Consider the following 26466-nt stretch of genomic DNA (forward strand, 5'->3'; position numbering starts at 1 on the left):
GGAAAATGGAAGCCTCACTGTTTCTGCTCCACAGTCCATTATAAACCACATAATACATGAAGTTTACAAAAGCATTGTCAGGTGAGGACCAAGGCTCCTCTCCACTTTGTTCAATTAGATAAGCAATCTACAAATCTTACCAAAATGTCTTTTTAAAGTTTTTGAAATACAATAGAAACACAGAGTAGTACTAATAGCATTTTCATTTTAGCTTGTGGCAAAATGGTGCAATGTTTTTAATAGGTATTTAGCCTGTTTATTATCAAACACATTTGTGAAGCAATAGCCTACAAACAAATTCGTTTTTTAATGCAAACTCTGAAAGTATAAGCATTATTGGTCACTTGATAGGCACACTGTCTTGTTAGCAGTAAAAATAAATATGCTAAGTGTTTTCAACCAGGGCAGTAAAATGTGAAGTTTAGCGGGCTGATCTGAACTTCCATGCTGTGCAGTTTTATTGCCAATAATATTCATCAGTTGTTTGTCGTAGCAAACACACACAGCGCTGGAGAATAACTACATGAAATTACAATCCAACTACATATCTTTTCTACCAGGGCAGTAAAAGTTTAGCTGGCTTTCATGCTTGAAGTAAGTTTTATTGCCACTAATATGATCAGCTGATTGTCTCATGAATGTAAGCTGAGCTTTTTCTGTCCACGTATCAAAACCAAGACACAACTCTGGAGAATAGATATGAAATTAATCCAACTGTATATTTTACACCACTGACAGGGGAAACACATTCTAGCTAAAGCTATCAAACAACAGTTTTCATTTGCGTTGCGAAAGTTGGACTAACTTCATTACCTGTCCAGTAGAAAACAGGCAACTTCAGCACGACTTTGAACACATTTGTCCTGAATCATAGCCTTCCATCTGGGAAAATCCACACCGATGTTTATATCCTTCATTTCTGACGTCATCTGTCTGTATCTGTCCTGACTTCGTCTGGCTTCATCTTGTTTTCACTTTTTTGACGAAGATTCACACTCTAATAACACGTGTGTTCCTCCAAATTCTGCATCTCTTCTTACTTCTAATAAACCAGATGACTACTCACACTGTTTATTATTATTATTATTATTATTATTATTATTATTATGATTGTTATTATTATTATTTTCTCTTCTTCTTCTTCTTTGTACGCATTCAAGATAGTGACAGGCATCTACACTGCCGGAATTATACAACAACAACAACAACAACAACAACGTAGTGACAAAACATGCTCTGTAGTGCAGTTTGTCCGTTCTCAGCTACTGTAGAAACATGGAGACACAACATGGCGATGTCCATGTAAGAGGACCCTCAGTAATGTAGATAGAAATGTCTCATTCTAAGATAATAGAAACATAACGGTTCCTTATGTAAGGTCTTTGTACACTACTGAAAACATAGCTCTTATATTGATCTTATATTGCATTTCTGTCAATAAATCCTCAGAGATATTACACACTGAACCTTTAAAGGTATGATGCGTAAGAACGGAGACTACTCTCCCCTGTCGAAATCATACTGCAAAAAACTAGGGGGCAGCATCACATATCAGGTCGTAACTTCTGCTAGTTAGCTCAATTAGCTGTGCAGCTAACTTAGCGGTCACATTAGATGACTGAGTCTGGAATAGGCACCAGAACCAGAGCTGGGTGAGTGGGCAATGGAACCTCCCAGTTAACATGGCCGGACCAGGACCAAACACAGCCTCTGAGAATGACGGAGGCCAGTTTGACAACAGGGAACACGGTACCGAGGTTTGGCGGCTCTGACCAGTGCTCTGACTTGAGAGTGAGGTTGGGCACCAATAACAACAGCAGCAACAGCGTGTAGAGCCAGAAATTTTCACATCTAATTCTGACTAACTAAATGTAAATGAAGGGTTAGGGTTAAGCCTTCTGTTTGATAAGGAAAATAGGTATAAGAATATTAATTATAATATTTATTTTGGTTTGACTGTTTATTTGCCTGAGCTGTACTATTGGACTATCACCTCTTGAGTTACCAAAGTGGTATTAAAAGACAGGACGGGACAATAGTCCTGACCTCAACCCCATCCAACACCTTTGGGAACTGGAACTCTGACTTGGAGCCAGACCTGATCACCCAACATCAGCGCTGGACCTCACTGATGCTCTTGTGGCTGAATGGGAGCAAATCACAAATTCTGGTGAAAGGAGTGAAACCAGAAGAAACCAGGCTGTTCTAGCCGCTGATAAATGAACCTGGTTTTAAAAATGACTGATGATTTGAATTCAGTGTCCACATACCTTTGGCCATGAGTATATTTCAGTCAAGCTGCAAAATACTGTAAAATGTAAAATAACCAAATGTGACAAAGTTGAAGTTACCTTCCAAAGGATCTTATAGGAACTTATATTTGTGTGTGAGTATGTGTGTTGTATAAGTGTGTTCTTCTGCCTCTAAAAATGTTTCTGCTCCTTTATCAGCCCAGCTCGCTCTACAATCTTAGTGATTGTGATACTGAACAGACAGTTTGCATGTCTCTCGCCCGTCAGAGGCCTGATTGGGCGACATAAGAACATGTTCATGTACACATGTTACACCCAAACAGAAAAGTGTCAAAGTACATTTCCCCATCTTTAAGTGTTTGAAGTAAAACTATAAACTGGGTCAGTTACAGCAGGTGAATTGTGTCAGTAAAAATATAACAAGTATATATGCAGCAGCTTCACAGAACATCAAATGTGTTCGAGCTGTTTGGTAGGATTACTGATATGTTACCGATGATGACAGTGTACAGTTGAGTATCTTTCCGTGTCCCTGTCAGTCAGGGCTTCAGTCTAGAAAGAGGCGTTGAGGAGATAAAAGCAGGAAGTGTGTGTAGAGGGGATGAGCCGAGAAGACAGTGGAGCTCAACAGAAGTGGAAGAGTAGGCATAACCTGGACCTGCCTGACTGACACACTCGCTGGACAAAAGACTGTGGCCCTTTGTTAGTGGACATGACTGTTTGTAGGACTTCATTGCTTGGTCTGCTAACAGGTGTCTGATGTGTTTCACTATGAATGTTTCCTCACTGCTGCTGCCTGGCTTCCTGCTGTTCTTAGTTTTCAGTATGTGTGAACGACCGGTGGGAGCAAAGAACCAAGATCCAGCGTTTTCACGTGAGGACCACGGCACTCGCCTCCGAGGCCTCTGGAAGCTGCTCATGAGGGACTCGCTGCTGAAAGGAAAAGGTTAGTGAACATGTGGGAAACTTTTCTCATCCCTCCACAAGATATTCCCTCATCTATATATCATCCTGATGATACGGGAATGATGATAAAGGATGATCTATACCATCCTTCATTCAAATGGGACCTAATATACTTTTGCTTATTTTTTGTCATATATAATGTTAAATGTTGGATGTTCATACTTAACAAAGGTTCAAATAATGAGGTAAAAATCTAAAAGTGAGCAAAAAACTCAGGCTTCAGCCTGCTCTGAATATTTATTAATACTTTTGCAGAGATGTCTTTATATGGACATCTGCAATGCAAAACATGTTTTCATTATAAAGTAGGCAATATAACAACCATTAGGGCCTGAGCACGAAGCATGCAAGGATCCTATTGGAATTCAAGGCATTATTATTTTTAGGGCCCAAGCACGAATCATGCAAGGTCACTATTGAAACTGAAACACTATTGAAACTTTTTTAGGAACTGTGCGAGGTCCCAATTGAAACTGAAGGAATTGTTTTTCTTTTTTAGCGCGAAAGTGCCAGTGCACTGGTTTTTGTGAGATTTTGCTCAACAGAATATGAAGCATTTTACGCTTCTTGCGTCATTTTCAATTTTTAAATAGATATTTGAGGCCTTTAAGATGCTCAAAGAGCCACGAAACTTTGCAGCCAAACTTGAACTTGTAATGTTTCGATTTGATGTCATTTTTAAGACTGAGGGTTGCACGTTGGCATGATTTCATGCGATTAATTGCGCACTTTTAATGATTGCACACTTTTAATTAAAATGTACTGCTATATACACAAAAGTGCAATAACGTGGTTTGCAAACACTTAAATGTAAATTTCCACAGCCACTATCATAACATCATAACAGGCACCTTCTGAGCAACAGGTTAACAGATATAAATCTGTTTTCTTGTTTTTTTTCTGAGAAGGTATCAGCAGAAACATTTTTCTTTTATCAGGGAGCAGCAGAAACAGTCAGTAGCAAGTGAGGTGAAGTGGTTGCCTCACGCACATGCCCGCCAAAGTTGAATTATCTTGAACTTTTTGTACACAACGCACAGCACAAATCATTGGAAGAGAGACTGATCCTCGCTGTTTGGGAGTTTCCAGAATCTATTACTGTTTACTAAATAGGACATCAACAGGACGGAATTCACGTGGCAGAGCATCCCTGCAAAACTAGATGAAGGCCTGTCAGGTAAAGTTATGTGCCTATAATTTTAACTTAAGTTAAATAGGTTACAGCTGTGTAACGCAGAGAAGCCGTTGCCGTGGTCACTGTCCATAGAGCGCCTGCCAGGGGCTTAGCTGTTCACTTGAGGAGCACAGAGCAACCCCGCGACTACGTTGTGTTTTTAAGAACGTTCCTAAGACATCTTCCCCAATACTGATCAGCATGCAGTGTGTAGCTATCCACTTCACTGTGGCATTTGATCACTTGTCTTGCTTTTGTTTATCTACTTCTCCCACACGCTGCATCCAGCGTAGTCTGTCGAAGCCTCCCTCTGCTGCTTGTTTGGGTGGGTGATTTTCAGGCTGGTTCACCCAGGGTTTGACTGGATGTGTATTCAGAGCCAGTGAGCAACGGACATTCAAAATAATAATAATAATAAAAACTGCTTTAACGTGCAATAAACTAATTGTCGGCGTTAATTAATTAATGCATTAACACGATAATAACGTTTTAACGTGCCCAGCCCTATTTTCTGTTTATTTATACTTAACTCATTTACACTGAACAAAACACGTTTATACTGGCCAAAACACAAATAGATAACTAATTGTGAAATGGCTAGATCATTATGATATTTAGGGGCACATTTCACACACACAAACACACACACTCTGTCAAGGTTTAGTGGGACACCTAAATGGAACAGAACCATTGTTTATCTTATTACTTACACAAGTATGTTTGACAAAAGTCAAAATGTTCCTGTAAAAAATATGTGTATTGCATTAGAATTCAGCTGAAATGATGCATGCAAACTCTGAATGAGTGATCATGGCCATGTAAAAACTCATTCTAAAGTTCAGCTGAAGTTAATATGAGTCAGAAGCAGTCTGATTTAGCCAAATTAGCTTAAGATAGGCTTCAGAACTAGGACTCTCTACTCATCCAGTGTCAACATGAAGAGTGATTACAATAACATGGCCTATGAGTATTTTGGTATTTCCTCCTAGAGGAAACCATCCAGTAGGACTACTAGTTAAACTGTGTAATCTATTCCAAACAACCAATCATCTCTTTGTAATGCAGATTCTAGTCCTCATCCAATCAGAGAAGGAGTGAATCAGATGCTGCTCTACTGTCGTGTTGGGATTGGCTACCATCTCCAGATTCTGCCAAGCGGCGCTGTGGGAGGTGTCCACAAACCCACACAGTACTGTGAGTTCAGTTAACACTTATGCCCATGTGTTAAATTTCATAAGCCTGCATTGTTTACATTCTGTATATTCATTGTTTGGCAGTATTCTTGTTTTGTTTTGTTTTTACTTTTAGAAAATTGAAGTGATAGAGTGAAAATTCTTGGATATATCTGTGATGTGTCCAAGAATGTATCAGATGTATGTATGTATGCAAAACCTGTATGCATTGCTTCACACTGCATTTCTCCATCTCCTCAAGGTTGGCTGAAGGTGTTTGCTATGGACCATGGAGTAGTTGGAATCAGAGGAGTCAAGAGTGGCTTGTACCTCTGTATGAGCGGAGAAGGACTAGCATATGGAGTGGTATGTAGCCCTCTGCACAGCTCACACCAGTTAAGGCCCATTTATACTCAAATATATTAATTCACCGTGTTACAGCCACTATTTTGGCTGCTAGTAAATGTTACTTTAAAGCGCGGGGTACTTCCGGTCGGCTCGGAGGCATTGCGAGGCTACCCAGCCAACCAATCAGAGCTTATGGTCCGTGTCCACTCGACGTGTAGTTACATTTTGAAGGAAGTGCGCGTCAGGCGACGGCAAAGCCTCTGCGTAGCCCTGTAGCCTTTGCCGTCACCTACGCCATCGATTTGACGCAGAAGTATAAATTGCACTTTATACAGCATGCTTAGAATATCTTACATGTGTGTTGAGAGAGAAAGAGTGCACTTTATCAGACCGGGGTCAAGAAAAACCAACAAGATAAGAGACTTTCCTCAAGTACAGGGCTGCATAAAGGAACCAAAACACAATAACGACAATCTTCCGAACTGTCTTTTCCAGGAGCAGTTTTCTGACGACTGCCTGTTGAAGGAGAACCTGGAGGAAAATCACTACACCACCTACTCCTCTCTGGCTCACCCAGGCATCTATCTGGCTCTTTCCCAAAAGGGAGAGCTCAAGAAGGGCAACAGTGTGGGCCGGCACCAGTCCTGCACCCACTTTCTACCTCGGAAAACAATGTGATCAGCATTTTCAGAATTGGAGCCAAATTAGGAATATGGTGGCTCACGATGCATCTCCAGCTTGTGAGAAAAGCAAAGACTAGAAATTGGCCCCCACATAGCAACTGGTCCTACTGCCACATGGAAAAACAAACTCACCCAGGACCGTGTCCACAAGACAAATTGTTGGTATGTGCTAAGTGTAAGTAAGGACAGTGAACACGACGTCACACTCATCCACTCATCCTGCAACTACCTAACTTAAACATCCTGACACAGTCTGAGGATCATTCAACAAACTACGGCTGCTTGTGGTGAACGATAATGCATATGGTTTACCACCATGGGACAAAATACTGTTCAAAGTACAATTTTTTATTCTTTTTAATTTTCAAGATTGCATGGGAAATACAGAAACAATTCAAAATAGCTTTTCTTCTTTAAAGCTTTATTGGCAATGGATCTAATGTGACACCATGACATCAAATATGTCAGAGCTGTGGTTACCGCTTGTTCTGCTTACAGCTTATGAATTGACTTTCAGTGACGAGGAGTCTCCACAAAGTCACCTACATGAAACTCTGTGAAACTGGCCACAGTTAAGAGTTGTGTTCCAAATAAGTAGTGTGAATGATACAGAATTCTCTGTATGTTAGAAATATTGATGGATGACTAGATGAAACAGAGTTGAATGTTCACACAAAACTGGGTTTGACTATAGGGAAAAGCAAATGCCTTTTAAAATGTAAAAGCACTCATTCACAGTTTCTGTACCTTATTAATGTTTTATTTAATTTGTGTATTTTGTTTTAGAGTGCATTTCAGATTTAAATAAAAAATATATATATACATATATATATATTTGGAAATCAATTTGTGTGAAGTAGTCTGTTGCCAGGTGATTGGATCTTTAGATAACCAAACCTTTTCCACAAACTCAGAATCGGGAAACAAACAGACTGAAGGTTAGCGGACAAGCTAGCCTGCCAAAACAGCTATCAGCAGTTTGACCTTAGTCAGGCTAACCTGGCAGTTACTATTAGAGACTGATCTGCTTCCTGCTTTCCTACACTTTTTTTCATTAGAAAAAGCTTTGTTAGAGAAAGTTGCTCTTTGGCCCCCTCCACTGATATCTCAATCAGTTAGTGTTTTTGCTTAAAGGCTTGTCTGGCTCCTAGAAATGTTTGAAAAACTGAAAAAAAAAAATACATTTTTGATCATCTGAAAACTGAAAAAAAATTATTTCAGTATTTAGGCTGACCAATAATTTGGCATATCTATGTATGACTTAAATACATTAAGGCATAAAGTAAGTTGATCTTCATGGATAATTTCTTTACTTACACTTAGTGGTGTCTTGTATGCAGCTAGGTTTGGTTTTATTTGTCCAGGTTAGGTCTGAGATTTCTATCTTGTGTCTTCTATCTCCAGTGCAGTCAAGGTGAATAGAATTCCATTTGTGATTCTCACAGCATTAAATATCTTTCAACAGCAACAGAAACAAAGTCACTGTGGATACTCCACAGACCTCACTCAGAACAGTTTTCAAAAACTACTATTGAGCTTTTCAAATGGAGGTTTCCACTGCTTTAAACCAACACAGCTGACATTTCATTCTCCTGTATATATTGGGATAGCAGGAGCAAATATCTCAAAACCATGTCACATTAAACCCAAACTATCTGCGCGGCTGGGGGTGACATTTTGAAAAGATGTTTGACTCATGCTATAGTATTTGAAGAAAGCAGCTGGACAGTGAAGCCACTGGACGGTGTCCAGGCAGTGACCAGCAGCTTCCCTCCTCCTCCACCTGTCTCTGAGTTGGGGACTTGCAAGTAATCCTATCCACAGAGTGGGAGGTGCAGGGTCACCTGATCCCCCTCTGAGTGGCAGCACTCACTTGCTCAGGTGTCTCTTTGTACCAAAGTGTAGCCACAGCAGGAGCCATTAAGACAGAGAGAGAGGGGGAAGAAAAAGGGGGAAAAGAGGAAGGAGACAAAAAGGGAGAGAGGAAAAGGGAGTTGGGGGCATATGGTATAAGACAAATTGCAGCTGAGTGTGGACAATGGCATGATGACGAAAAGCTTCGTAGAGATCAGTACGTTGGACATAACTTGGTCAAACCCAGGAATAGCACTCATCCAATTTTTTCTTAAGGATTCCTTTTTCCCTTTTTGTTATCATTTCTTCTTCCCTTTCTTCCATTTGATCTCTTTTCTCTATTGATGTCATCTTAACACTTAACACTTATTCCAGTGTTTACCATCTCTTTTTTGCAGGTCCTGCTGCCAGCACTGCTGCTCTCCCAACAGTAAGTGGACAAAAGGTAGTCAATGAAATTAGTGCTGAAACAAATACAGTAGTTGTAAACAGAACATCTGTCTTTAAATAGGTAGATGGATAAACCCTCCAGGAGGACCCTGTTTCCTTTCAGTTTCAACGCTTGTTTTGGATGTAGTTAAATTTGGTTATTTTCTCATTCGTGTCAGAGCCATTTTGGTCCAACTTTGTCCCCTGGGACCCCAAGTCCTCCAAACAGATATTAAAGACAAAATATGAAGACAAAATATTATTTTGTCTTTCTTTATCTGTACAAAATATGTCAAATAATTGATAAAGTCTTAATGTTTAACCTCTGGGAATGCCATGCATTCAGAAGCAAGCGTTTAGCATTGTATAAAGGAATTTTCATCTGGTTTTCCACCAAACTTCTGCATCATTGCATAGTGCACTGCAATGTGATAATTTAATTTGCACTGTTGAAGCCTCCAGTAAGGACAAGAGCGAGGCAGTGATCATGCAGAACCCTTCAACCTCGTCCTTATTACTAGCTTAACCCATATACTGCAATTTATAAGATTTAGACATGTGAGATGAAAGTATGGGCTTACAGTCATACCTTAAGTTCTGCACAAACATCTCTTTTGGCAGTATGTTTGGTCCCAAATACATCTCAGACTACATCTCTCTCTGCTATCACAGATTTGTCAGTTGGAGCTGCATGTTAAATAAATCACCAGCTGATTCATTGGTATCTCTCTATGTTGCCTACATACAGGAACTTAAGACAGAGACAACAGAGCAACCAGATCCCTCCAGGATAGAGGTTGTCTCTGTAACGGAAGAAGACCTCCCCAGTTTTGAGACCCCCAACACACTGAACTTCAGCCCCCTGGGCAGTTTTGTTGCTGAACCCCAATCAGAGAACGATTCTGCCAAACCTGAAGAGCCCCAACCTCTGGCTGCAACCAGTCCGACCATGCCAATCACCAAGGTGCAGCCATTTATCCACGGTGAGACCCTGTCATGTTCTTGGTATAATGGTACAGACTGAAACAATAGATAGTGAAATAGCTGCACAAAGGTAGGATCAGATCAGTAGGATCTACTTGAAATGCGAGATGAAGAAGTTATTTAGCTCTTTGTTCATTGGTCTTCTTCACTTTCCCATGAGAAAGTTTCTTTCTTTACCATACCAAACAATTCTGTGGGATTTCTACTTAGCTTTCAGCTGCTTTTATTAAAGGTGAATAATCAATAATGAAGAGGTTCACAGTTAATTTAGTTTATGTATGGAAACAAAACTGAAAACAAGGACAGAACAAGAAACCCTGCAATCAATTCATTAGGTTTTAGAATCACTCCTGAAGGGAGCTAGGTGAAGTATGAATGGGGATATGATAACAGAGATGTTTTAGGTTGCATTTACACTATACATATTTAGAGGGGTTTTTTCAACTCCAAAGTCATGTTGATAAGGTTAGAATGATACCAAATGTGTACATGAAAGCACCGGAATGGGGATTTTGTCCTCTTCTCAGCAGTGTGTTGTGGATATCAAAGGATAAGACTGTTGTTACTTTCTATTTTGCTTGTCAGAAATTTTGCTTTACCCAAACTAACAAAGAATGTATCCTATATTATTGCTAGTGTTGTTAGTGTGTAATTGACCCTACGCTAAGCCACGCCCCGAATATGCAGCTGGCCAATCACAGCGCAGTATAGGACTCGCTCTTTTATGGCTGCTCTCCACTGACTCGTATGTAAAAGGAGACGTTTTATGGGGGTTTTTGCTGTATTTTTCCAAGATATGGTCAAACGCTGCTCCTGGGGCACTTGTAATAATTAAAATCACTACTCAGGGAGGTTGAAAGGAGAAGTATGATTTATTCCTTTTCCAAAATCTAAAACAAATCCAAAAAATGTAGGCTGTAGATTGTTGTAATGTAATGTTAGTTAGTTAATGCTAGCTAACTTAACTTACTACTGACTGTAACGTTATATAACCTTACTGTTTTTGCTCTTTAATTGTAATTGTAATAGTGAATAGAGACTTATCCAGCTGTACAGGAACAGTGTTGACCCTTAATATCGTTGGCTTTTGTCTCAATTGTCAGGTGATGTGGTGGTTCACTTTCACTCTGTGATCAGTAGGCTTTAGCTTCTGTCTTTATTTGTTTAATGCAAACCTTTTTGTCTCCTTTCTGAGATCACTTTTTTTCCTTTGTTTCAAAAATTAGACAATATTTCTCCAGAGAGTGCAGTTACAGACAGTGGCAGCACCGTCAGACAGTTTGTCGGACTTAGCAACAGTAACTAAGGGGTCGTGGCTTAGCAAAGGGTCAATTAAGTGTGAATCCAAAATTTGATGTGTCTTCTTCCTCTGTGCCATAGTCCTATGCAAACTGAAAAACACATTAACAAGCCTCACTGTTACACTGGCTGAAATGCTCCTTCATCACCATGTGCACACACACTGTAGTTTATTTTGAATCAATCCTACATACGCTGTCCTGCAGCCAGAAATACTTACTAGACCACAAAATATGTATTAATCCGCCGCAGAAAATAGTCCCCAGCAAATGCATTATTTCCTACTGTAAAATTAGCTAAAGGCTACAGTGACCTGTTTGAGGAAATTTCTAAGCCTTTTAAAAAAATGAAACTATATATTTGTGACTTGTCTTTAAAGATGTACGTCTTCAGTAGAAATGAATAGACTAGAGTAGAGACAAAGAGTAGAGACAAAATATACTCTTTCCCACTCTGGTTTTGACTAAGGAAAACACACTATCGGTGTAATTAACCTCATTGTTCCATGGCATAAATGCTCTTTCATTTAACTTTACAATGCTGTGAGAAAGAGATCACCAAATCTTGCAGCTCATATCGTATACTATTCAAACATAGTAGATGTTCATGAACTACTTTGTCTTGACAGAGGATGAGTGGGAGAAAAGCTGGAAGAATCGACTGCTGGCCCACCGCTTCGAGCTGCTAATCGCTTCATGTCTCATCACGGTGTTCACTCTCGCTCTCGGGATTGGCCTCGGAGGTAAGGAGCTCAGCGTTGTGTGAACTTTGTCCACTTGGCAATAATGGAGCAACTGTAGCATGGACTGCCTTTCCTCTATCAATATTTGATGCTGTCCTCACCTGTTATACAATTGAGGCCCCACTCACACAGTGCATGAGGTCACAGACACTTCCAGCTTTAATTTGATTGTCACTAATGCCCAGTGAACAGTATAAACAGCCTATTTACACAGTTGGGCTATTTTTATTTTATTGGGCAGGGGAAATGTTTTGGGCAGGTTGTGATCATTTGGGCTACTTTTTGCACTGTTTGGATGGTTTCAGGCTTTATTCCAATAAATCGGCCCCTCATCTCAACGGAGTATGATTGAGATAGACAGGACACTGACTACACTATGCTCAGCTCAATACACATTTACTGATAACTGATTATACTTATATCTATATATTATATAACTTAGTTGAAATTTTAATTCAATAATATAATTCTAAAAAACAACCATCCAGACATGAAGCAAGCCACACGACATACTGCTGAGAAATTTACATCTGAAATTATTTAGAGTTAAACAAGATATCTAAGGCAGACAAACAGTAACGTCAACTTAACTACAGTAAACAGATGGCTAAGGCTATGTACTGTTATCACTGGATAGCACCAAATGTAGGGAATTTCAAAATCCTATACAAATACCAATAATTTTTCATTTAGTCTGGGTTTGATCTGCCTCTGTTTGTCTGTGTGTCTACAGTGGGTCTGAGCTGTGTGGGGAAGTTTCATTGTGGTTCATCGTCTCAATGCATCAGCACCTCAGCTCAGTGTGACGGAGAGGTGCACTGTGATAATGGAGAGGACGAGCTTGGCTGTGGTGAGACACACACAAACACGTGTACATAGGAGTAGATCTGGTGTTATGAGCAAAGAGCAGTCATTTAGTTAAATGGCCAAGATACAGTATATAAGAATACAAATATAGAACAATTAACAAAGTCAGGCAGTACCTCAGTCCGTAAGGACTTGGCTTGGAAACTGGATTGTTGCTGGTTTGAGTCCATCTCAGACCGGAGATTTGAGTGTGGACTGGTAGCTGGGTACTGCTGAAAGACGCCTTGAGCAAGCCCCTGAACCCACAACCGCTCGGGGGATCGCACTAAGCAGCCCCCTTGCTCTGACATCTCTCCATGTGTTGTTGCATTTGATTAGGTTTGTGTATTTAATTTCGCCTTGCAGAATTAATAATGTATGTGTTCTTCTTCTTAAACTTGCATCTTTAAGTGGTGACATAATACAAGCCTGTGCTAGCAGCACACGTTGCATTAAGTCCAAATGAAAACTATATTTAAAAAAATGTGTTCCACCTCATCCTGCTGTCAGTGCAACACCACTAAAGTAGCAGTTTATTTATTTCATGTTGGATAGATCACTTTTTCCTCATGACAAAAGGACACAAAAAATGTCCAGGATTCAATGATATTGTTACATTAGCCCCTACTGATACTCTTGGTGATTGGTCTGGCATTAAAAATCTGCATTGTACATCTGATAAGATAATTGGGATTGTATTGTTTTTTTTGTAGAATTAATACACCAAATTTTAGAGTTCATTGGAAGCTCAATTTTGAACAACAATTATTGTAGCAGAACTACACTGATCAGCCATAACATTATGACCACTGTCAGGTAAAGTGAATAACTCTGATCATCTCGTTACCATGGCACCTGTCAGTGGGTGGGATATATTAGGCAGCAAGTGAACATTTTGTCCTCAATGTGATGATGTGTAGAAGCAAGAAAAATGGGCAAGCGTAAGGATTTGAGCAACTTTGACAAGGGCCAAACTGTGATGGCTAGATGACTGGGTCAGAGCATCTCCAAAACCACAGCTCCTGTTGGGTGTTCCTGGTCTGCAGTGGTAAGTACCTATGAAATGTGGTCCAAGGAGGAAAAGCTGTGAATCGGCTACAGGGTCAAGGACTGCCAAGGCTCACTGATCTACGGGTGGAGCGAAGGCTACCATGTGTGGTCCGATCCAACAGACGAGTTACTGTGGGTCAAACTGCCCGAAAAAGTTGATGCTGGTTCTGATACAAAGATGTCAGAACACAAAGTTGCATATGGGGCTGTGTAGCTTCAGACCAGTCAGGGGGCACATGCTCCCTGTCAACTACCAAAATCACCTACAATCAGCACACGAGCATCAGAACTGGACCACGGAGCAATGGAAGAAGGTGGCCTGGTCTACTGGATCACATATTCTTTTACATCACGTGGATGGCCGGGTACATGTGCGTCGCTTACCTGGGGTACACATGGCACCAGGATGCACTTTGGGAAGAAGGCAAGCCGACGGAGGCGGAGGTATGTTGCTTTGGGATGTGTTCTGCCAGGAAACCTTGGGTGCTACCGTTCATGTGGATAGGCATGTGGTCATAATGTTATGGCTGATTGGTGTATTTACTAGGGCTGACCCCGAATAGTCGAACATTCGATGGGCGGAGCCTGAATCGACTGTCAATCTCACAGTCAAACCTTTGCAGTGAAACAAGGATCACCCATTTTGGTGATATGGGGGTGCTCAACGTCTGATTTTACATAGAACTAGCAGTTTTCTCCCAATAAGTTAATATACAGCCTGTTACAATATACATTTCAACTTTAAGACCAAGCCCCAGCTTCACTGGTGTTGTGCCGAGTTGTCTGCACCTCGCATGACTTTCAGATAATTTATCACCGTTGATGAACCACACAAAGAATATTATATCATTTTTAAACAGCCAGCTTATTTGAAATAGACCCGCGAGAAACTGCGACGTGCATGCTGTTGTCGGCAGCACGGAATGCACGCTAAACTCTGCACAAGACTGGTGAATGGCAGACGCGAGAGAGAGACAGAGAGAGAGAGAGAGAGAAGGGTCTTCAAATAGCCTCACTTTAGCTGGAAATGTACAGTGTAAGTTGAATGAATAGAGACTGCAGCTCTGCAGCTTCTCAAGATTAAAGCGGAGTCAGCATGCGTTACCCCCCTCAAATTAAACTAAAATCCGTTTATTTGTTTTGGACATGTATTCAAACAGGACCTGGAATGCAGACTTCAGTGATTTATTGATGAAATTAGCTTGCAGGCAGGCAGGTAGGTAGACAGGTAACAGACAGGTTCAGGTTAAGTGACAGAAGTTCAAAAACACAAGTGGACTAGAGTGGACTAGTGGACACAGTAATTAGAATGATGTGACATAGACAAAGTTCGGTTTGGCAGCCAGTCCACATTAGTGCTTAACAATAGAGCCCCCCAGCACTGAACCCTCCTGTTCACGCTTTACACCCATGACTGCAACCCCCAACATTAAGAGAACACTGTTGAGAAGTTTGCGGACGACACCACCATCATCAGATGGATTTTTTTTTTAAACCTGTCCCACCCAGCAGCCTGCTATAAAGTATGATGAGCTGGATACCATGTTGTGCCAGACAGATTTTGCTTTAACAAGAGATGTTTAATATACTTTATTATTTATGTATTTATGTATTAATTTCTCACCGGGCCCGACAGGGGGGCACAAACATCACACAAACAGACCCTAACCCCAGCCCAGAGAAAGGACAGCACTTGGAAGAGAAACAACAAGAAACAACATAGCAAAACACCAACTGCAGAAAGGTCACCTGCAAGAGAACTGGGGGGGGGGGGGGGGGGGGGGGGGGGGGGGGGTTGGACCACAGGAGACAACCAGCTGAGCAACAGCAATAAACAGCAGACATAAGAAAAGAACTGACAAAGAATGAGAAGCAGAAACAGTCCAGCAAAATAAATAAACTACACAGCACAGCCATAAGAGGGAAATAATAACAATTAATTTAGCTCCCTAGCCTAACCAGAGCCCTCCTGATTAGCAGGGAAGAGAAATAAAGGATGTTAATCAGTGTGATGTAGTTTACCTGTAGCTTGGTGTGGTAACTGCCCGTTATTCATCTCCAAGGAACTTCTTCCTTATTGGGAACAGCCCTCGGTGTCAGTCCAGGATCTCCCGTGGAAAGTGTTTTTTTACGCTGAAGTTCGATCCTCTAAGTTCTCTGCAGCGGCTTTTAAACAGTTCCTTCTGCTTGAAGTGTTCAAACTTCGCAATGAGGGGCCTGGGCCTCTGGTTGCCCAGCCGCTGTCCTCCTAGGCGGTGGACCCGCCAGATGTTCTTCACAGTGTTGGCTGGGAGCTTCAGCTCCTTTAGGATGAAGTTTTTTACGGCCTCCTCTTGGACTTCATCCGCCTGCTCTGGGATGCCTGAAATTACCAGCTTGTCCCCTCATGTTGCTTACCTGTAGATCAAGGATCGTTTCTCTAATGTTTATATTTTCTGCTGAGAACCGTGTCATTCCCTCCGTGAGGGATTTAACTGAACCTCTGAGGACCTCGTTTTTTTTGCGCCGAGTTCAGCCACCTGTTTGATGCCAGAAATAATCGGCCATCAGAGCTGGACAATTTCTTGTCTATTGAGTCCAGGATGTCAGCAAAGTCACCGCTTTGTGAGGAGACTGCTCCAGGTGAGTCTTCAGTTCGGTTTCATTTGGGCTTCCCCATGACCACTCTGTGAAAACACTGGTCAATGGAGACTTCAAGGTCCTCCAAACACTCGTCTTCGAGGTCCTCCAGAGTGATGGAATTGTTGCGATTGTCTGAGGAATAAAATGTTTGTTTGGCTGCTTTTAAGCCAATAAATTCATAAAATGATTCAGCATTGCCCTACCAGAATTAAAGTCTCAGCATTTATGAGAACACTTTTAACCAGGATTTGGACCTGGTGGGAAATATGATTATAAAAGACTGGATGATTAAAACATGACAAATCCAAATGATGATAAACATTAAGAGACATTTGGAGATTTTTGGTTTCTTGACTCGGGGACTCAGGATCCACTTGCTAGTAGATTTCCATTTGATCTGTTAATGAGAGTTTCTTAATCTCCCCAACAAGTGAAAAAACTCCATCTGTTGAAGAAGGTGTGAGATGCAGTTAAAAGCTCAAGGAAACCCTAAAAATTTTCTGAAATCTGTTTGATGTTACCTTTCTGTCCACCGCTATATAAACCTGTTGTCTGTGTGTTTCTCTGTCTCTTGCTCTCTGTCTGCCTGTCTGTCAGTGCGACTGAGTGGGAGCAGCTCGATCCTCCAGGTCCAGAGAGGTGGAGTGTGGAGGACAGTTTGCTCAGAGGGCTGGAACAACTGGCTGGGGGCCTCCGCCTGCAAACAGCTAGGATACTCCAGGTTTTGACTGTGGCACAAATCTCTTATTTTCTTAGCTCTGTCTGCATGGTGCATGGTTATGGTGTGACACTGTGGGAGATTTGTGTCCACGTCCAACTTTTATTTCATATTTTTGTCTTGATCTGTTTTTTTTCCTGCACCGACGTTTATGACAGCTTTGAAACAGTGGTTATGTTCCAAAGTAATTTACCAACAATGTGTGCTTGCACATATTTGATTGACCATTGCAGAACCCTGCCAGATGTTACGTTCAGTTGAGTCTGGTTCAGCTTTTCATTCTGTACCCCCACTGAGCTGATAAAGTTTTCCCATTTATATACATGAAATTTGAAATGGACTGAGCTTTTAAGTTGTTTGTTTCATCAGATGACCATAATAAGAAGCTAAGTGGACAATTATTGATCGCATTGTTTTACAGTGTTCACTTCAGTATCATTGGTATCGCTTTAATGGAAGTGTAGCATGTGCACATTGTAGTCTGATTTTGAGTTCATGTCCAAGCATATCAAACAGTGTACAGTGTTAACACAGTGTACAAAACTTTTAAGAGGTTCAGTGTTTAACATGGAGACTAGTTGCTGGTTTTATTTTTATATATTACCATGTATCAAAGTGATCAGCCTCATCCCATTATTTATTAGGTTCAAACTGCCTCATCATTAGCTGTAAATTCTTTCTGTGTTGCTGTGTCTGTCAGGTATGTGGAGTCCTTCTTCATCTCTGTGACCTCCATTGAGCAGGAGCTTCAGTACAACATGGTGTCCATCAACCTGAGCCAGTCACAGATCATCAAGCTCCAGAACATCACAACCCTCAGGTTAAAAGCACATTTTTAGTATTTGAATGAAAATATGCAAACTAACAGTATTAATAATCTGAGTTGCTTTGGATGATTTAAATAATCTATTACACTGGACTTGTGTGTTGCTTCTCTTCATTTACTTTGAGCTCAAAAAGTAGAATGCCTAATCCAACTCCACCTGCAAATAACAGCATTTGTTTTTTGACTTTGTTCAAAAGGTGTACGTGTTTTTAAGAGAATAAGGGGAACCTATATGTATAATATGTAGCTGGTACATATTAATTAAACGATTATCAAAAGCTCAAAAGTGAAATAATAAAGACATTAAAATGACCACAACTGAAAATAAGAAATAAATGACATTATGTGGCATGAAAAACCTTGTACCTCTGTTTCTGGAGTTTTTCAGATCAGTTTTATAAAAAAAAAATCTAAATGCTCCTCAACAGGTTGGGTCAAGTCTCTACAACTCTGTAGATAATGTCTATAGTATATTGTAGAAGCTGACATGTTGGATATACAGGATTATAATGATCTTTTATGATTTTATGTTATGTTGACTCTAAAAGCTTTGATCACATTAGAGCAGGAAATAAGGCTCTGCATTTCACTTTTCCCAGCTTTTTGTGTCAATCCTTTGTGTTAGTTGGGGAGTGAGTGCAGCTACTTTTTTGGCAAATAGCAATTTGTAGTTATTCAACATTAGTGTTGTTGAAGTGCAACGACTTCCCCAAATTCATTGATGAGAAGGATCAGATGAGACAAGGTATTAAGTTCACACAATGTTGATTTATTCAACCCAATACAGATATATATCCGGAGACTCTGCTGTCAGGCTGTCTAACACAAAGTCTGACTACTTCCGGCTAAGCAATGATCATATGCTGGAAACTGCACCCCTGTGTGTCTCTCGTGTTTGCCATATATGGTAATTGACAGTTGGTATAGAATGTTCTAGTGTGCCTTAAGGGCTGTCATGTGAGTGTGTGTGTGTGTGTGTGTGTGTGTGTGTGTGTGTGTGTGTGTGTGTGTGTGTGTGTGTGTGTGTGTGTGTGTGTGTGTGTGTGACTGTATTAATATAAGTGTGAAGTGAGTCAGAGTGTATTGTTGTCCGGGCCCGGTTTCCCGTCATTCAGCACAAGCTTCTAACTGTCTTAACTGTTGAATTACCTAAGATAAGCATGTCACACATATTGAGTATCATCTGAACAATCATAAGTAATAAGTAAGCATATAAGAGAATCATATCCTGCAATATCACTGTAGGGTTGTGTTGTATATCCACAGTGTCTACCTATTTGCAAGTTTTAGAAGTGATCATTCTGATTACTGAGAGGACTATTCCTATGGTGAACATTGTTAAACTTTCCAGATTCAAATGGGACCAATCCAAATTTTCTCATAGAGCTGACTGGTTCGTGACAGATACATCACTGACAGGCTGGAGCTGGCTGGTTAGCATGCTAACCTCAGTGGAACACTATCTGTCCATCAAGAAAGTCCATAAATCACTGAAGGTTGGGTGACATCAAAGAAGAAACTTCATTGACATTGAATATTCTCATTCTACATTTAAACTTTCTGCGCTCTGTTTCCTGATCTGTAAATTCACTGGACACTTATTATGACCTGTAGTCCATGTTTGCTGAGTTTCTGTGATTTGACCTCCACCTCCTGTGTTGCCACAGTAAGACTCATTGCAGCTCAGGGAAGGTGACCACGCTGAAATGTCTGGGTGAGAAAACATACTGCAGACTGAGTGATTTTGTTTAAATCATGATGGAGTCGAGAAGAGCGCATGTGCTCTTACATGTGTGGGGGTTCTTGCATGGCATGCAAATGTGTTCTTTTCTGTGTGTGTCTTTGTTGGAGTGTATGTAGGTATGTGCTGTTACTTTTACCTGCTAAGACAAGTAGTCTGTATTTATAAATCACCCCAGTAAGAATAACTTACATCTGTTTTATGCATTCAACAGCAAGGGTTAGATGTAATTACATGACTGATATGGAACCAGGTTGTGTGCATGACAGTGTTTATGTGGCTTGTATGTATTTGTGCACGTATGTCTTCATGTACTAGGGTTAAACTAGTATGGATTTGTGAAGGTTGATAATGATAGCGATGTGCGATACCACTTAATTCCTCTACTATCCAATACCAAGTAATACCCAGGCTGGTATTGCTGATACCAATACAATACTTTTTACATATTTTATTTCTAGTTTAATGTCATATTATTTTGACTTAATTTCAGATGTTTAGCAAAGTTTGCGGTGTTGTGAGAGTATTTCACTGTCTTTGCACACTCATCACACACAGCGTCATTCTTACCTTCACAGCTAAAATACAGCCAGACGTAACAGTCAGCCACAGTCACTATTCAATAGCAGGAAATTTTAAGGGTACTTAAGATACTTATGATAAAACACACTCACTCCAAATTACTGGGTTTAGATATCAATCCCTTTATATGAGTATCAATCCTAGGTTTCAGAAATATCAATACTTTAGTATCAATCCGCACATCATTAGATACTGATACCTTTGGTCAAAACTTCTCATAGCCGATCCTTTTGATCTGTATTTTACAGTGATCTTTATGTGGCACCAATAACACATAAAGATCACATGACTTATCATGGGGAACATTATGCCTTTGGAAACAGCTGTATAATTTCTTCTGTGATTCTGAAAAAGCTTTGTCAAGTCTGACAAAAAAACAGCCCCAATTTTGATCACACTTTTTTCTATGTCTCTTGAGTCCCCCAACATGGAAGAGCAATACTAAATCAGTGCAGTACTACATTAACTCTTTTCATGGAAATAAACTTATTTTCCTTGGGACACTTCCTACTGACAGGCTGGTAAAATCGTCAGTACATATCATGTGACAGTGAACAGGACATGAGAATTGATTTTATTGATAGCAGCTCTCCCAGGCAAAGTGACTCACAACAGCTACTCAGTGGTAGGAGAAACTCAGAAACACACGGCTGTTACTGACTGATTTTTAGTTAAGGCCAGTATCAGCCTACCAGGACATGGTGTCAGTCCAGTGCATGTGAATTAGCATTGTGTTTGTATCCAAGCCTGAGAATTGCACAAGCTGACCTATGACCCTCCACGCATCTGTCCTCAGAGTGCGGCGCCAGGCCTCGATACAGCCCTCGTATCGTCGGAGGTAACGTCTCCAAGTCGGGTCAGTTCCCCTGGCAGGTCAGTCTTCACTTCAATAATGAACACCTGTGCGGCGGCTCCATCATAACGTCACGCTGGATCGTTACTGCAGCACACTGTGTGTATGGGTGAGTCACACATGCAAACTCAAATCATCTACACATTTTGTATAGTTGCTTATTTAAGCTCCACATGGTTATATTGTAAAGGGGAAAACATGCGTTAAAATCACATTTGACAAGGGACATATGATTGGGCACAGGGAAAGGACATGTACCCCTCAGTTTTCAAATTCTGTTTTCTTCCTAAACAATGTCTTCTGACTGTCCTGCTGTCAGATTTGAGATGAGAGAAGAGAGGAACTGATAAAAATGTTCTTATGCTTATCTGAGTAACCTTCTGTTATTAATGAGCACTCACAGCAATTATGCTTTATTATGAGCCTTGGTGGGGTTGTATTCAGTCAGAGAAGACGGCTGCAGACACTACTCAGGGCTGAAAAGCACACTTATTTACAGTTAATCTTCTCATTAAAAAGAGCACCTAACTAGCCAAGTTAGTGCTAGTCCTAAATTTGGGACCAGAAAACTTAAGACACTAAAGACACAAAGCATTTTAGAGCTAAAAGGTAGCTCCTCGGCCTGAGGAAAGTAAGGTAGCCCACATTGTCACAGTTTGACTCTTTATTTATATCTAGGTTGCCAGTCAGGTCTCTTTCCTGACATTTAAGATATTAAGTTTTTTGTTTATTCAGTGTGCTTTGTCTTAATCAAAATGTCACAAAGAACACATCAAAATAGGGACCCTCACCTTGAATGGAAATAATATAATGAAAGCCAAAATCTGAAACATTTTGTCGCATAATACAAAATAGCTTGTATTTCAAAAATGCACACTAAAAACAAACCACAAAAGAACACCATGCAAATAACTAAAATCACCCTCGCTGGGTTAGGCTCCTTTCAGTTCATTCACAAAAACAAAAAATAGGCTTATAATTGGTACAAAAGTAAAGGTAGATTCGTTTCAATCATTCCAGCGAAATTAACCGTATGGAGGACAACAATTTGTAAGGGATTATACTACATATATTTCATGCTTCATTCACCTCTCACTTCACTTTCCTCTCCACAACAACGCTTTTCCCTTTCTGCTCTTTTATTTACTAGAGAGGATACCAGTAGCATAAATCAGTAAGCAGGTGCGGGCGGTGAAATCTGGGTGTTGTCACTAAGAACTACTCACAATCAGTCATCTGCTACATGTAAAGAGCTTGCTTACAACAGTGTTTAGGGGGGAAAAAAAATTGAATTTTAAAAAGCATATGTCAATGTGGGAAATTTAATATGTCTCCAATCCAAAAGCTCCATAGCAACAGAAAAGTTCTACTCAGCAGCTGTCTAAAGAGGAAACTCTTGGCTAGGCTACCTTTAGCACCATTTAAGAGGGCTCTATCAAATATATATATATAAATAAAATTCATTAACCCCGATTGTGAAACTCAATCGACCTCCTCGAAGGAAGAAAAAAGAATAGCATTCCATCTGCTTTAATGAGACTACAGAGTCATAGAATCAGGGGAATGACAGTGGTGACTGCCCTGCCAGATATAGCTGCTCTGTAGACCAGGGCCGTGCAGAGACCTTTGGAAGGGCAGGTGCTCAAGGTATAAAAGGGGCACATGGAACAAGGATTTAATAGGGCTGTTCTCAAAATATTGATACAGAAATATATTGTTATGTATTCCTTGCTGATATGCATATACAGATGCTTCTATATCGATACAACAAATGCTGTGACACAGTTTTGAAAAAGAAACACAGGGAATACCCAGATCTAGATTTAAAACACGGTGAGCTGACATAACTTAAAGGGAACAGATGCTGCTGAGGGGTTGCTGCTGCTGCTGCTTTTGTTGCTGCTGATACTTCTGGTGGTGATCTGTGACTACAGATATAACAAACACTACTTGAATCTGAAGGACAGAGGACACTCGTTTGAGGACCACCAGGTGCACATTTTAGACAGAAGATGGATGGTTTGAAAGAGGTGTCAAGGAAGCGTCTACCCCCGGGTCGAGAAGCCGTCATTGAACAGACAATGCTGTCCTTTCATCACTTCCCAGGAAACTCAACAAATGTAACCTATTGGCCTCAGGTGAAGATACCAACGATGGTCGTTCAGTCTTGGCCACCGGTAGTCCTAACGACTGCCGTCACAGCAACCAGGAACACTAACGAACCAGCGGTATCGACAATCCTGGCAAACGACCCCACTGAGGTTAAATAACAGAGTTTCCCTGCCAGTCAGTCAGAACTGAAGAAGTCTCTTGGATGAGGCACAAAACGTTTTATAGCATCTTCAACCAAGTCCAGTTTCCCTTGACTTTTACCGTCATTGGATAGCAAGAACGAAGTGAACAGAGGACCTTTGTTTATCTGTGTGCAGAAGTAACGTTAGCTGTTAGCACAGTTTTAGTGTTAGACGGCAGCTAACATTACTTCTACAGGCGACACACAGCAATACACAACTACTGTGCTGCTCTTTGCGTCTCTCATAAAATACATCCAACAACCCACAACAAGCACATTGCCGCAAACCCCATACCGGTGGAATTGCAGGTGTCCTCTAGTCAGTGCTGCTGAATCACTAACGGTGTGTGAATGAGTGGGCTCGTCACGGATGAGGTCATCAGGTGAAAGGTCATAATGTGGGTCATTTTATTTACTGCGAAATTATTAATTCATTTTACTAATAGTTTGATTCGGCAGGCCTTAACAAAAGGACCTTTAATTAATTAATTTTTAAATCTGTAAATGTGTCATTGACAAAGGGCACTTTGGCCATCAAAGGGCAAAAGGCCAGGTGCTCAATCCCCCATTGCACCCCCTTCTGCGAGTGCAGACTGTAGACATGAACACAGCAGAAAGGCCAAGCCCACATGCGTAGTTAAAGTTGTAAGAGCTGGAATCAGATTTCCTCCCACACTCTTTGTGCATGTAACAGGTTTGTAAGGTGAAGAAGCCCGAAGTACAGCCCAAAGGGAGGTCCCATCTCCCAAAGAAAATTCTGCTTTTAACTGCCTGAACACAGCTTGTTTGTAGTCCAGCCGCTTCCCTTTCATCCCTGTGACGAGACAGGGATGAAAGCTAAATGCACCTCATAATACGCTCGCCAAGCGGCTAGTCTGACACGCCCTTAAAAACACAGGTGGAAAAACAGTGAGCTGCAGCACACACCTCTCTTCCAAACATTAGCTACCCTCCAGACAGTCAGTGGACAGAAGGTTGTTCCTGTGATGTAGAAAAAGAGCTCAGTTAAAACTTTATGGATGAAAGATACTGTTGTTAAAGATTAATAACTCACCACTCTGAAACTCTTGCTCCAGCCAAGCTGGTCGGCAACATGTACGTGTAAGCCCAAAAATGACATCAAAACCTTGAGACACCCTGTCGCACATTCAATTAAATTTTATTTATATAGCGCCAAATCACAACAACAGTTAGCTCACAGAGAGACACACAGAGGTACAGACAGTAAAGGTGATGTTGCTATAGACTAATTGAAAAATGGTATAGATATTTATAGTAGTGTTAATGATAATAATAAGAGGACTAGTAACAATAGTTGTAGCAGAGGGTGTCGAGCAGGAACACGGGGCAGCAGGTGACCCGCAGCCACAGATCCAGACTCCACAGCTCCAGAGCCAGAAACACCTGCAGGAAGTGATAGGAGGAGAGAGGAGAGGGACGAGAAAGCACAAGGATACCAGAAAGGGGAGAAGTTGTGTTAGTAACATGCAATAATGGGATGAGGTTGCATACAGAGGGAGAGAAAGTAGAGGAGAGAGGAGCTCAGTGCATCATGGGAAATCCCCCGGCAGTCTAGGCCTATAGCAGCATGACTAAGGGATGGTTCAGGACTCACCTGAGCCAGCCCTAACTATAAGCTTTATCAAAGAGGAAAGTCTTAAGCCTACTCTTAAATGTGGAGATGGTGTCTGCCTCCTGAACCCAAACTGGAACCTGGTTCCACAGGAGAGGAGCTTGATGGCCGAAAGCTTTGGCTCCTAGTCTACTTTTGGAGACTCTAGGAACCACAAGTAACCCTGCATTCTGGGAGCGCAGTGCTCTGGTGGGGTAGTAAGGTACTATGAGCTCTTTAAGATAAGATGGTGCCTGACCATTAAGAGCTTTGTAGGTAAGAAGAATGATTTTAAATTCTATTCTGGATTTTACTGGAAGCCAATGTAGAGAATCTAAGACAGAAGAAATGTGATCTCTTTTCCTGGTTCCTGTCAGAACACGTGCTGCAGCATTCTGAATCAGCTGAAGAGTCTTAATGGACTTTTTTGAGCAGCCTGATAATATGGAATTGCAGTAATCCAGCCTAGAAGTAACAAATGCATGGGACTAGTTTTTCTGCATTATTTTTAGACAGGATGTTCCTGATTTTCGCAATATTACGTAGGTAAAAATAGGCGGTCCTTGAAATTGGCTTAATGTGAGACTTAAACGACATGTCCTGATCAAAGATAACTCCAAGATTCCTCACAGTGGTGCTGGAGGCCAGGGCGATGCCATCAAGGTGCTTGGGCCCCAGAACAATAACTTCAGTTTTATCTGAGTTTAACATTACAGGTCATCCAGGTTTTAACATCCTGAAGGCACATTTGAAGTTTAGCTAACTGATGAGTTTCATCTGGTTTGATCAATAGATATAACTGAGTATCATCTGCATAACAATGAAAGTTTATGGAATATTTCCTGATAATATTGCCTAAAGGAAGCATATATAAAGTGAAGAGGATTGGTCCGAGGACAGATCCTTGTGGAACTCCATGACTAACTTTGGCATGCATGGAGGACTCATCGTTTACATGTACAAACTGAAATCGATCTGATAAATAGGACTTAAACCACCTTAGAGTGGTTCCTTTAATGCCAATGAAATGTTCCAGTCTCTGCAATAGGATCTGATGGTCAATGGTATCAAATGCAGCACTAAGATCTAATAAAACCAGTACAGAGACAAGTCCTTTGTCTGATGCAATAAGGAGGTCATGAGTAATTATCACCAGTGCTGTCTCTGTGCTATGATGAGCTCTAAATCCTGACTGAAAATCCTCAAATAAACTATTGCTCTGTAGAAAGTCACACAGCTGTGTAGCAACTGCTTTCTCCATAACCTTAGAGAGAAATGGAAGGTTAGATATAGGTCTATAGTTAGCTAAAACATCCGGATCAAGTTAGGGCTTTTTTTTTGGGGAGGGACTGAAATTAGCATAGGAGTCCTCCGTTACTTTGTGACTAGATAATGTATTTAGAGCTGATGGAATCGCATC

At 40.8% G+C, this 26466-nt stretch overlaps 2 protein-coding genes across 3 annotated transcripts; both read left to right on the forward strand.

The window, feature by feature from the left end:
- The first annotated feature begins 2816 nt into the window (after positions 1 to 2816).
- Positions 2817 to 7325, forward strand: fgf9 (fibroblast growth factor 9). Of its 2 annotated transcripts, XM_046042762.1 has the most exons (5): positions 2817 to 2954; positions 3070 to 3198; positions 5458 to 5586; positions 5827 to 5930; positions 6408 to 7325. In XM_046042762.1, exons 2-5 carry the CDS (start codon positions 3078 to 3080, stop codon positions 6588 to 6590), a joined length of 537 nt encoding a protein of 178 aa, XP_045898718.1. In that variant the 5' UTR covers positions 2817 to 2954; positions 3070 to 3077; the 3' UTR covers positions 6591 to 7325. The 2 variants fall into 2 exon arrangements, with proteins under 2 accessions (XP_045898718.1, XP_045898717.1); XM_046042761.1 differs by having other exon boundaries at positions 2917 to 3198.
- tmprss3a (transmembrane serine protease 3a) lies at positions 6606 to 21413 on the forward strand. The gene is made up of 9 exons (XM_046042763.1): positions 6606 to 6770; positions 8848 to 8894; positions 9627 to 9861; positions 11790 to 11903; positions 12637 to 12753; positions 17019 to 17142; positions 17840 to 17959; positions 19633 to 19679; positions 21085 to 21413. Exons 1-9 carry the CDS (start codon positions 6638 to 6640, stop codon positions 21252 to 21254), a joined length of 1107 nt encoding a protein of 368 aa, XP_045898719.1. The 5' UTR covers positions 6606 to 6637; the 3' UTR covers positions 21255 to 21413.
- The last annotated feature ends 5053 nt before the right edge of the window (positions 21414 to 26466 follow it).

The sequence above is a fragment of the Micropterus dolomieu genome, unplaced genomic scaffold, assembly GCF_021292245.1.
Source record: "Micropterus dolomieu isolate WLL.071019.BEF.003 ecotype Adirondacks unplaced genomic scaffold, ASM2129224v1 contig_13833, whole genome shotgun sequence".
Lineage (NCBI taxonomy): Eukaryota > Metazoa > Chordata > Actinopteri > Centrarchiformes > Centrarchidae > Micropterus > Micropterus dolomieu.

Coding starts and splice junctions, on each gene's coding strand:
- fgf9 (XM_046042761.1), top strand. CDS start 3,012: ATGTGTTTCACTATGAATGTTTCCTCACTGCTGCTGCCTGGCTTCCTG. Junction 3,199..5,457: donor CTCGCTGCTGAAAGGAAAAG/GTTAGTGAACAT, acceptor TTTGTAATGCAG/ATTCTAGTCCTCATCCAATC. Junction 5,587..5,826: donor CCACAAACCCACACAGTACT/GTGAGTTCAGTT, acceptor CATCTCCTCAAG/GTTGGCTGAAGGTGTTTGCT.
- tmprss3a (XM_046042763.1), top strand. CDS start 6,638: ATGCATCTCCAGCTTGTGAGAAAAGCAAAGACTAGAAATTGGCCCCCA. Junction 8,895..9,626: donor CAACAGTAAGTGGACAAAAG/GTAGTCAATGAA, acceptor GCCTACATACAG/GAACTTAAGACAGAGACAAC. Junction 19,680..21,084: donor GACCACGCTGAAATGTCTGG/GTGAGAAAACAT, acceptor ATCTGTCCTCAG/AGTGCGGCGCCAGGCCTCGA.